This window comes from Sardina pilchardus, chromosome 2 (assembly GCF_963854185.1).
Source record: "Sardina pilchardus chromosome 2, fSarPil1.1, whole genome shotgun sequence".
NCBI lineage: Eukaryota > Metazoa > Chordata > Actinopteri > Clupeiformes > Clupeidae > Sardina > Sardina pilchardus.
Window position 1 is genome coordinate 43,596,749 of NC_084995.1, and position 12,500 is coordinate 43,609,248.

The window sequence follows — 12,500 nt, forward strand, 5'->3', positions numbered from 1 at the left end:
CAGAGCCGTGTGTAGTGTGTGTGAGGGAGTGCTGATATTGAGAGACAGAGCCGTGTGTGTGTGTAGTGTGAGGGAGTGCTGATATTGAGGATCGCCCGCTGTTCTTCTTTTGCTTGTCCTCTGGTCATCTATTGGCCGCATATTGATTGGCGTAGAGATTTATGGAGTGGCCAGGCTCTGTGAGATCAGAGGGATCAATAGGCGGTGGGGGGGTTGGGGGTGGGGGGGGGTGGGGGGCAGTGGAGGGACCTTTCGGCTTATTGATTTTTAATTCATGTTTTAACAGGCAGGTGTTGCTGGTAGGAGCATAGAGTAATATCTAGAATTCATGGTGCAGTAAGAAACAGTCAGCTACCCCACAGCTTCTCATTGTGAGGCTTGAAATGGCCACAAGCAGAACTCTCTCTCTCACTGACATACGCACACACACACACACACACACACACACAGTCATACAAACATCTAAAGTAATACACAGCAAGCCAACCTGCACAGATGTGAGGGTTTTTTGGGTGGGGAGGGGGGGGGGGGGTGACAGAGTGAGCTTGTGCTGTTGTGCTAGCCTGATGTAGCCTTTACGCTGGATTAGCTACTCAGCTTCAAAGCTCTTCAGTTCTGCTCCATTTAGCACTGTGTGTGTGTGTGTGTGTGTGTGTGTGAGAGAGTGGCTGTGTGACTGCCTGTGTGACTGTGTGGCTGTGTGTCTGTGTGTCCTATGTCCAGTGCAGTGTATATGAACACAGAAAGTGCCTCTGATGAATGAATGTGTGTGTGTGTGTGTGTGTGTGTATCTGTGAAGAGTGAAGCTAAGAGATAGTGACTGAAGTGCAGAATGAGCATGTATGTGTAGGTGTGTACTGTATGCATGTCTGCATCTGCGCTTTTGTGCATCTGCGTTTGTGTCTATATGTGTGTATACGTGTGTGTGTGTGTGTGTGTGTGTGTGTGTGTGTGTGTGTGTGTGTGTGTATGTGTGTGTGTGTGTGTGTGTGTGTGTGTGTGTGTGTGTGTGTGTGTGTGTGTGTGTGTGTGTGTGTGTGTGTGTGTGTGTGTGTGGTGTGTATCTGTGTTTGCCTCTGCAGTGCATATTCAAAATATTCAAACTAAGCGTGCGGCAGTCTTGCCGGAGCCCTCTGTGAAGAGCCGGACTGTATGTGTGTGTGTGTGTGTGTTCACATGTGGCCCTGCCCTGATAATGCAGTAGGAGTGTGTGTTTGTGTGTGTGTGTGTGTGTGTGTGTGTGTGTGTGTGTGTGTGTGTGTGTGTGTATGTATGTGTGTGCTCATATGTGGCCCTGCCCTGATAATGCAGTAGGAGTGTGTGTTTGTGTGTGTGTGTGTGTGTATGTATGTGTGTGTTCACATGTGGCCCTGCCCTGATAATGCTGTAGGAGTGTGTGTGTGTGTGTGTAGTGCCTCCTGAGCATGGCGAGGGTGGCGAGGGTGGAGGCTGTGCCCACATAGCGCCCCTTCCTCCGCAGCTACAGTACCAGGGCAACTGGAGCAGAATGATGTGCCTCAGCGCACACAGTCGCCCCTCTGAGTAAAAGACGACAACACAGAGTCATCTAAAATCAGTCCATTCTCTCGGCGGAGGCCAATCCACTGCCTGACTGCAGCGGGGTGGGGGTGGGGGTGGGATGGGGTGGGGTGGGGTGGGGTGGGGTGTGGGTGGGGTGTGGGTGGGGTGGGGTGGGGTGGGGTGGGGTGGGGTGGGGTGGGGGGTTAAGATTCAAATTGTGGGAGGAAACAGACAGTGACAGTTCAGGTTAGCGTGGTTGTCTTGGTGCTCTGCGCTGCTAAAAGAGAGAGAGTCCATGGAAGGCATTTAGCTGCTGCTTTAATAACGGGGGCACATCAAATAGGCAGCTGACTCAAAATTATCAGGACTTTTAGGAATCCCCCCCCCCTCAAAAGCTCTCTAAGACTAAATGTTGGCGTTTCAGTAATAAAAACAGGTTTTTCTCGGCAAAATTGGGAAATGTATTTCAATTTTGACATTTACATATACCCACACATTGCAGATACTGAGATATGCAGATATTTATAAAAGCAGGCGAACGTGTGTTAGTGTGTGTGTGAGTGATGTAGCTGTTACAGTAAGCGCTGTGTGCAGGAGTAGATTAGTATGTAGCATTGGTGTAGTGTGGAGGGGAGATTAGTATGTAGCATTGGTGTAGTGTGGAGGGGAGATTAGTATGTAGCATTGGTGTAGTGTGGAGGGGAGATTAGTATGTAGCATTGGAGTAGTGTAGTGTGGTGGGTAGATTAGTATGTAGCATTGGTGTAGTGTGGAGGGGAGTAGTGTAGTGTGGAGGGGTGTAGTGTAGTGTAGTGTAGTGTGGTGTAGTGTGGTGGGGAGTTGAGGGAGAAGAAGCTGCTCTCCTGCTGCTCTCCTGCTGCTGCTGCCTGTCTGCTTGGCAGTGAGTGATGAGAGAGCGCTCATGTCAGTCAATGTCACCGACATCAATAAGAAAATATCCTTTCATTCTCCCCTCTTTCCCCACTGGGACCTGTGTGTGTGTGTGTGTGTGTGTGTGTGTGTTCACAGTAACATGTGTGTGTGCTTGAGTGTGTATATACAGTTTAGTCATATGAGAGTCATTGTCTGTGTGTGTGTGTGTGTGTGTGTGTGTGTGTGTGTGTGTGCTGTGGGAATGTGCTGTGGGAATGTGCTGTGGGAATGTGCTGTGTTGTGTACGTGTTATTAAGTGTGTGCACGTATGCCTCAATACCTGTGTGTGTGTGTGTGTGTGTGTGTGTGTGTGTGTGTGTGTGTGTGTGTGCATGTGTGTGTGTGTGTGTGTGTGTGCGTGATGTGTTTGATGGCACCTGTTTTCATTTTGGCGCTGCAGCGCTCCCGGTGGAGCCGTAGCCGTGCGCTATGAACTGCCGTGTTTTAGCACTGGATCCCAGCAGATGACAGATTTATGGCGCCAGCAGACGCGGGGAAATGGATTATGGGGGAGACGCGCGGCTCTGTGGGGAATCACGGCGCGCTGGGGAGACGAGGTCACACATGACAGCATGCTGAGATCCCCCTCATTTCATTTATATATGCACCAAACCCACTGTGACCTCTGACCCCCGCCACAGTGTGACACGCCGACAAAAGGGAGGGGAGACAGAGGGCGAGTGGAGAAGGGCCCTCACAAAGTGACATCAAGGTGACTCCTCGCAGAAGGAGCGTGTGTGTGTGTGTGTGTGTGTGTGAGTGTGTGTGTGTGAGAGAGAGTGTGTGTGTGTGTGTGTGTGTGTGAGTTAGAGTGTAAGTGTGTGTGTGTGTGTGTGTGTGTGTGTGTGTGTGTGTGTGTGTGTGTTTGCCTGCTGCTCGGGGGAGTAGTTTACAGCAATTAAAGCCCCATGTCCATCATGTAGGGCCACCAGTACTCCTGCGCTGGGCACTGATGATGGCGGCCATGATGACGTGCGTGTGTGTGTGTGTGTGTGTGTGTGTGTGTGTGTGTGTGTGTGCGTGTGTGTGTGTGTGTGTGTTTGCGTGCTGCTCGGGGATGATGATGATGACGGCATAGGAGGTAGTGGCTGCTAATGCTCCCAGAGAGGCAGTGCGGCTAGAATAGAGCGCTGATGCAGGCCCTCCCACACACACACACACACACACACACACACACACACACACACCCCTACGGTTAACCACCATGGCTACTGGGACCGCACACCTGTCTGCACTCCCCACAGTTTACGTTGAACAGATTTGGCAGATGATTTTGTCTACAGCAAATCTAAAATCAAATATTAACAACAGTGGGAAATGAAGCATCATGCATGATGCAGCTAAATATTTTATGATATTATATGATATTATGTGATATTACATTGCATTATTATTATATTATATTATATTATAATATTATATCATATTATATTATATTATTTACAATTTAATATGTAATATTCATTATTTACTACTTATACCGGTAAGCTAATAAAATATGATCAAATACAATATAAATTATTTTGCACTATGCATGATGCTTCATTCCCACTGTGAGCTAGATATCAGTTATTGCTATGATAGCAGTGAGTTAATGTAATAAATGTGCTGGTCCAGTTACAGTTTGGCTCAGTTTGACTGTGATGGCTCAGTAGCATGACGCTCTGACACGCCCCATAATACGGTGACACTCTGCACATACCAAACAGGGCCTCTCCCCGCTCCGTAATGAATCTATTATAGCCATATCTCTGGCCTAAGACTATTAAATGGCCCCATAGGAATTTAACAAAAGTCAAATGGCCATTGTTACTTTAGCCTCCATAACCCCGAGACAGAATGAATCCCCACTTCAGTTCAGTCACCTTTGGCATCCCATTGAAATGGAATTCATTGCTGGAAAAACTCCTTGTGGGAAATTAGAGGCGAGCAGAAGCTGGCGGAATGAGCTCAAATGCATTTCAGTCCATTCACTGAACAGAATCTGAATTAACCCCCAGTGTAATGACTCCTGCTCTCTCTCCCTCTCTCCATCTCTCTCTGTCCATTTCTCCCTCTCTCTCTGTCCATTTCTCCCTCTCTCTCTGTCCATTTCTCCCTCTCTCTCTCTCTCCGTCTCTCCATCTCTCTCTGTCCATTTCTCCCTCTCTCTCTGTCCATCTCTCCCTCTCTCTCTCTCTCTCTCCATCTGTGTGTGTGTGTGTGTGTTCTGGTGTGTTTGTGAAGGCCATGGTGAACACGGTGAATAACCTGCTCTCTCCCTCTCTCTCTCTCTCTCTCCATATGTGTGTGTGTGTGTGCTGGTGTGTTTGTGAAGGCCATGGTGAACACGGTGAATAACCTGCTCTCTCCCTCTCTCTCTCTCTCCATCTGTGTGTGTGTGTGTGTGTGTGTGTGTGCGGGTGTGTTTGTGAAGGCCATGGTGAACACGGTGAATAACCTGCTCTCTCCCTCTCCCTCTCTCTCTCTCCATCTGTGTGTGTACAGTATGTGCTGGTGTGTTTGTGAAGGCCATGGTGAACACGGTGAATAACCTGCTCTCTCCCTCTCTCTCTCTCTCTCCATCTGTGTGTGTGTGTGTGCTGGTGTGTTTGTGAAGGCCATGGTGAACACGGTGAATAACCTGCTGACCGTGCGGGCGCAGCCGGCCTGGCGGGAGCTGGCCACGGGGGAGCAGCTGAGGTCGGCCACCCTGCTGCTGGACACCATGGAGGCGGGAGCGTTCATGCTGGCCGACAACCTGCTCAAGACTGACACCGTGCAGGAGAGCGCAGACAACATCCGTGAGTCCAGACAGCACACACACACACACACACACACTCACACACACACACACACACACATACAGTATGTTTGTCTGCATCTTGTGATGAAATATGAGTTTTACCTTCACCTCATACTTGTTCTGACCTACAGACATGCACACATGCATACACACACGCACGCCCACGCACGCACACACACACACACACACATATATTTTTCTGCATAAATCTTGAGATGAAATATGAGTTTTATCTTCACCTGATACTTGTTCTGACCTACAGACATACATACATGTGTACACACGCACACACGCACATTCACACACACCTACAACTACGGCAGGCCTATTCAGGGGATGTCTGTGCATTATGAATCCCAACACACACTCATGTGGAGCTGCACACACACATTGTTCAGTGAGCATGTGTCTGAGTCAGACGGTGAAGGGCGCCCTGACTCCAGTCAGACGTGCGTCACACTGAACCGCTGCAGTCTGCACATGTGTGTGTGTTGTGTGTGTTGTGTGTGTTGTGTGTTGCATGCGGCGGAGCCTCCACATCCATGAGTCATGGAGCAGCTAACCCTCCCCAAACACGGCCCACGGCCCGGCGAGTGACTCCAGGCCTGCGGGGGTGCGGTGCGGTGCGGTGGGGGGGTGGTGCGGTGCGGGGGGGGGGGGTGCGGTGCGGGGGCGGCCTTTGGCCCGGGCGGCACGCAGCTCTTGACATGTCTGAGGGGCTCCTCATTAGGGACGAGCCAGCGCGGCTAACGTGGCTAACGCGTCCACTCAGCATAGCCATAGCAAAGATACTTCATTACATTATTAAGCTACGCTTTAACCCTCTCTGGCCATAGTGAGTGGGCTGGTCATAGAGAGCCATAGTGAGCGGACTGGCCGTAGAGAGCCGTAGTGAGCGGACTGGCCATAGAGAGCCATAGTGAGTGTGCTGGCCATAGAGAGCCATAGTGAGTGTGCTGGCCGTAGAGAGCCGTAGTGAGCAGACTGGCCATAGAGAGCCATAGAGAGCCGTAGTGAGCGTACTGGCCGTAGAGAGCCGTAGTGAGCGTACTGGCCGTAGAGAGCCGTAGTGAGTGGGCTGGCCATAGAGAGCCATAGTGGGCGGGCTGGCCAAAAAGTAGAGAGCCGTAGAGAGCCATAGTGAGCGGACTGGCCATAGAGACCCATAGAGAGCCATAGTGAGCGGACTGGCCATAGAGACCCATAGAGAGCCATAGTGAGCGGACTGGCCGTAGAGAGCCATAGTGAGCGGACTGGCCATAGAGGGCCGTAGTGAGTTGGCTGGCCCGGGCACGGCGAGGCTGGGAGAGCGTTGGGCGGCCATCGTGGTCAGACAGCCCATCCAGACGGCCGGGCGCAGGACGGCACGGCGGCAACACAGCGTGGCGCGCGGCACAGCATGGCACAGCATGGCACAGCGGGCACCGAGCTCCGAGACGAGGACGTGTTGAAAGCACACGGCGACCAGCAGCCACGTTAATAACACCCACTTATACACCTGGCACGGGAGGAGCTGTGAGATGCAGGGAGTGTTACAACACAAGAGAGGGAGAGAGGGAGGGAGAGAGGGAGAGAGAGAGAGAGACCGAGAGAGGGAGAGAGTTAGTTTGTGGTGTGTGTGAGGGGATGAAACGAGATGTTGCAAGGTGCGCCTGATTCCCCCCCGCACACACACACTCCCTGTGAAGAGAAGACAGAATGCGGGCTGTGTGTGTGTGTGTGTGTGTGTGTGCCGCCAGTCACTGAGCCAGCGGCGAAGGTGGCAGCAGCAGAGGCAGCAGCAGCAGCAGCACACACAGCCGTAATGGAGTCTGATGCTCAGCAAAGTGTGAAACATCAAATCAAAGCAAAGGGAATAATCAAAAAGCCCTGACTACAGACCCACCGCCACCAGCCAGGCACACATGAAACAATTGCTCAGGGTGAGGGAGACAGAGGGAGAGAGGGAGAGAGAGAGAGAGGGAGAGAGAGAGAGAGAGAGAGAGAGAGAGAGAGAGAGAGAGAGAGGAGAGAGAGATACGGTATTGGCACAGTAGAGAGGAAGTATTTGATGAGGTGGGCTACAGAGGGGGCAAAATGCAAACAAGAAGGTGGGTGGGTGAAGAAGGGAATGAAGAGAGGAGAGAAAGAGAGAGAGCGATGGAGACAGAGAGAGTGAGGGAAAGAGAGAGAGAGGGAGAGAGCAAAGAGACGAGAAGGAAGGATTTGTATGGTACAGGACTGGATAGAAAATAGGCTGATGTGGTGAAAAGGTGACTATGAGAAGAAAAGAGGCGTAGAGCCCCAGAAAAGAGGGCGCGCGTGTGTGTGTGTGTGTGTGTGTGTGTGTGTGTGTGTGTGTGTGTGTGTGTGTGTGTGTGTGTGTGTGTGCTGGCTAGAGGAAGAGGGTCTAAATGTGGAGTGGGCGCGAGGTAGGGCAAGAGAGCGCTGAGGAGAGAGAGAGCAAGAGGGAGAGTGAGAGGAGGGAGAGAGAGAGCAAGAGGGAGAGGGAGAGGAGGGAGAGAGAGGGAGAGCAAGAGGGAGAGGAGGGAGAGTGAGAGTGAGAGGAGGGAGAGGGAGAGGGAGAGGGAGAGCAAGAGGGAGAGGGAGAGGAGGGAGAGAGGGAGAGAGAGGCGCGGTGCGGTGCTGCTCAGGGAGCCATGATAACTAGTCCGTTCTGCTTCAGCGGCTCCAGCCAGCATAAAGAAGGAAATTTATCGTCTCTGGCAAACAATTTATCCCTGCATTACAGGACTCAAGGCCAGTTCACATGCATCTTGTTAGAGGAAAATAGGTCTCGCAGGGAAGCCCCCTCCAGCTCCGTGGGGCTCTCTGTCTGGGGGAGGGGAGATCTGGCTGCTCTCGATCATTGTGCCTTTTCTCCGCCGCGATGTCTTGCTTAATCACACGACTCTGACATTTCGACTGCGCCTCGTCTCTGGCGCCCCCCCTGTCACCGGGAAAATCGTTGTGCCACGCAGAGAGGTGCGGCATCCCATCCGCCCCTGACACCCAGCCAGCGCCAGCCAGTGCCAGCCAGCGAGAGAGACGTCCTCATCAGAAGTTCTTTGAGTCGTTCTGCCCCACTAATCCCAGTTTTTAGATGCAACAGCCCTCTGGTTAGGAACAGAAAAGTGTGAGTGTTTTTTAGTACTCAAATTCTTGGGTGTTTTGATCTGAAATCTTAAATCTTGCCTCACAGCTAATCTTACAAACAAAAATGGCTCTGATTATCCCCTTATTCAGAGAAGCTTCATCTCCCTCCCTTTCTCTCTCTCTCTCTCTCTCTCTCTCTCTCTCTCTCTCTCTCTCTCCCCTCTCCACTCGTTTGTGTCCCGCTCTCTTCCTCCCTGCCGCCCCCAACTCTCTCCATCTCTGTTCTCATCCTGCTGCTTGAAGCTCTTTTCAGGCTTTTCAATAGCGAGATATCCAGAATAAAACCCTGAGCACTTCACAGAGGCTCAGCCAGAACACGCCGGAAAAGTGGGCAGCCGAAGGGGAGGGGAGGGGAGGGGAGGGGGGGGGAGGGCTGGGGTGGGGGCTGCACAGATATTGTCTTATTTGTGCGACAAAACCAGCGCAGCGGCGATGTAAATATAGCGGCTTGATGGGATAATGCCACATCAGTGGCGAACCCAGATTATAATGACTGTAATGTTTTTCGTATAAAACAGAGTGTTTGTAGAGACGAGATTCAGCTAATTAGGTTAAGCACAGCGTGAACACTCCTGCTGCTTCCTTCCACACACATGTGCACTGAGATTTGTGAGTATGTGCGTGTGTGTGTGTGTGTTTGTGTGTGTGGGTGTGTGTGTGTGTGTGTGTTTGTTTGTGTGTGTGCATGAGTGTGTGGGTGTGTGTGTGTGCATGAGTGTGTGTGGGTGTGTGCGCAAGTGTGTGTGGGTGTGTGCGCGAGGGTGTGTGTGTGTTGAATGAAGTGTGTATGCGGGACCATGTGTGCAGTATGCTCTGCATGTGTGTATATGCACTGTTTGTGTGCTTCATCTTTTTTCTTTGTGTCACGATCTTTCGGTCTGTCTTCCTCTGTCTTCTTCTTCTCTCTCCCTCTCCCTCTCTCCCTCCTCCTCCTCTCTCTCTCTCTCTCTCTCTCTCTCTCTCTCTCTCTCTCTCTCTTTTCTTCCTCTGCCACCATGAGAGGCTGCGCTCTAGCGTTTGATGTAGCTGTTTGTGCAGAGCTCTGCTTTAATATGCAGACTTTTCGCATCTCACAGCACCACCGTACTGTATTATATATAACACAGCGCTACTTTCTCGCAGCGCCATCTCTCGCTCGCTCTCCTTCTCTTTCTTGCACACACACACACACACACACACACACACACACACACACACAGTCTCTCTCTCTCTCTCACACACACACACACACACACACACGTCCACAGTGAGAGGGGGAGCGAGAGCTCTCAGATCCCTTTTTGACACAGATGTGAGGCTGCTATCTCATGTGGCCAAGCCGCATCGCTCCTCCACTCCTCACGACACACAGCCATCCTCCCTCCCTGCTCCTGTGTGTGCGTGTGTGTGTGTGTGTGTGTGAGAGAGAGAGAGAGAGAGAGAGGTGCGGGGAGGAGAGGAGAGGACACACAGCCATCCTTCCTCCCTGCTCCTGCTCCTGTGTGTGTGTGTGTGTGTGTGTGAGAGAGAGAGAGAGAGAGAGAGAGAGAGAGAGAGAGGGAGAGAGAGAGAGGTGCGGGGAGGAGAGGAGAGGACACACAGCCATCCTTCCTCCTGTTCCTGTGTGTGTGAGAGAGAGAGAGAGAGAGAGAGAGAGGCGCGGGGAGGAGCGGAGTGGAGAGGGGTGGCATGGCGTGGCATGGCATGGCGCGGGTGGGGAGGGCTAGGTGAGCTGGCACGCTGGCTGGGTGGGTGGCTGGGGGCTGGGGACTGGAGCAGGAGTCTGCCTGCCTCTCTGAAGAGGGTTTATCTTGATAGAGGAGAGGAGGGCAAAACACTCTCACTTGTGGAAGGATGCCAAAAGATGCAGGACCAAAGGAAGGGCTCTCTCCCCAGAATGGGACTCTAGTGGTGGGGCTCTCTCCCCAGAATGGGACTCCAGTGGTGGGGCTCTCTCCCCAGAATAAGACTCTAGTGGTGGGGCTCTCTCCCCAGAATGGGACTCTAGTGGTGGGGGTAGCCATGGTGATCGGGCCCAGAACAGGACTCTAGTGGTGGGGGTAGCCATGGTGATCGGGCCCAGAACAGGACTCTAGTGGTGGGGGTAGCCATGGTGATTGGGCCCAGAACAGGACTCTAGTGGTGGGGGTAGCCATGGTGATCGGGCCCAGAGCAGGAGTCTAGTGTTGGGGGTAGCCATGGTGATCGGGCCCAGAACAGGACTCTAGTGGTGGGGGTAGCCATGGTGATCAGGCCCAGAGAGGGGCAAGAATGGGAGGGTCTGTAGCTCCAAAGATGGCGGATCTGTCACTAGATTTCCTGCCCATTCGTTGGTGTTTATTTTGTTACTCTGATAATAACCGTACAGAAACGTGGCACATGCGCAGTAACCAAAGAAACCTAAACAAACCTTCTACCATTAGGCTGTATTTTAGGAGTTTTGAAATGCCATTCAGGTCAGAATTAATCAGTGATTCCAGCAGTGTACTTGTGAGCACTCATTTAGATATTTCCCTCAACTTGCTTGCTGGACATACAGTAGCTGCCCAGAGGCATTTCCAAGATGGCCTCCAAGTGGGGAGACTTACCTGTGTGCGCTTTGACTGGCCTGGAAGCCATTGCCACTGCTGTGTCAGTGCAGTACTTGTAACATAGATCTGAAAGTTCCTGGAAACCAGAGGAGTTAATTTGAAACATTAAAAGATGCAGTGCGGCTGTAAAATCCTTCATCATATGCCTGAGAGCCCAGTGCAGCTCTAATTACTTTCCAATTAGCATGCTTTATCTCAGACATTAAACTTCAATCACATGACAAACCTGGATTTGTGAATTATACAAAAACGCCCCCCTATAAATGATCCATTTGAAGGACTAGAGAAAAGCCCAGAGATACAGCCAGTGTAATGAGCTGAATGGGTGGAAATCTGATTTGAAGGATCCGTATCGGTGAAGCTCTCAGTGCAGAGCTGGAGGGGACCGTTCGGCTTCGTGTCGGGGGTCTGAAGTACGCACACACAGAGGCAACTTGGCTGAGCCTGGGGTCCCTGTGTGTGTGTGTGTCTGTCTGTCTGTGTGTGTGTGTGTGTGTTTGTGTGTGTGTATGCGTGTGTGTGTGTGTGTGTGTGTGTGTGTGTGTGTGTGCCTGTGTGTGTGTGTCTGTTTGTCTGTGTGTGTGTGTGTGTGTGTGTGTGTTTGTTTGTGTGCATCTGTTGTTATTATTGTGTTGTTGTTGACGTTTTGCTTGTGCATATTGTGTTGCTTGTGTCGGGGCAGAGTTGGAGGTGGCGCGGCTGAGTACAGACGGCAGCTTGGACGATCTGACGTTCCCCCAGTCTGAGCTCCATGGCAACTCCATCCAGCTCTCTGCAAACACCCTCAAACAACATGGCAGGAACGGTAAGGAACTCTCTCTCTCTCTCTCTCTCTCTCTCTCTCTCTCTCTCTCTCTCTCTGTCTCTCTCTCTCTCTCTCTTCCTCATTTCCATCTTTCATCCTTCACTTTTTTCCATCTTTTGTTTCTGTCTTCCGTCTGTCTTCCCTTCTGTCTCCATACTTTCTCCTTCTCCGTTTGTCATTCTTTCATTCTCTCTCACTCTTTTTCTTCTTCACTTTCTTTCCTCTGTCTTCCTGCCAGTCCCTCCCTCTGTCCAGTGCAGTTAGTGGACCATATGCAGTGTGGAATAACAGTGGAACATTTCACAAGGTCTCCTGAAGGCCCTCTAAGATATGCACAGCGCTAGCCAGGCCTGTGTCATATTAGTGTGTGTGTGAGGCCGATACAATCTAAACATTCCTACATCAAGACCCATTACATGTTCATCTCTCTGTCTTCACGTGGACCAGGCTGTTCCTAAACAATCAGCCCCATTATTCAAGTCAAGTATTCAAATAGTCAAATATATGTGGTCCAGGCCCCACCGCAAGCAATAGCTAGAGTTGGTATTGTTTTATGTAGTGTGTGTGTGTGTGTGTGTGTGTGGAATGAGGGTGGACGCACTGGCTGGGTGGTGAGTGCCAGATGTCTGGCGTGCTGGAGAGCCGTTTCAGCCGAGCCAGAGGAACACGCAGCCGCTTCCACTTTCCCACAAATCTGTGCAAGATCACACAGCACGTCAAACACTTCACGGTGGCTCGGCAGAAACGCCCG

General features: G+C 51.5%; 1 protein-coding gene across 1 annotated transcript in view; it reads left to right on the forward strand.

Moving 5' to 3' along the window:
* Nucleotides 1-12,500, forward strand: part of adgrl3.1 (adhesion G protein-coupled receptor L3.1) — a 76,830-nt gene that overhangs the window by 38,681 nt on the left and 25,649 nt on the right. The window contains exons 11-12 of the mRNA XM_062552850.1: nucleotides 5,054-5,237; nucleotides 11,627-11,749. Coding sequence (XP_062408834.1) covers nucleotides 5,054-5,237; nucleotides 11,627-11,749 — 307 coding nt within the window. The remainder of the gene's footprint in view (nucleotides 1-5,053; nucleotides 5,238-11,626; nucleotides 11,750-12,500) is intronic.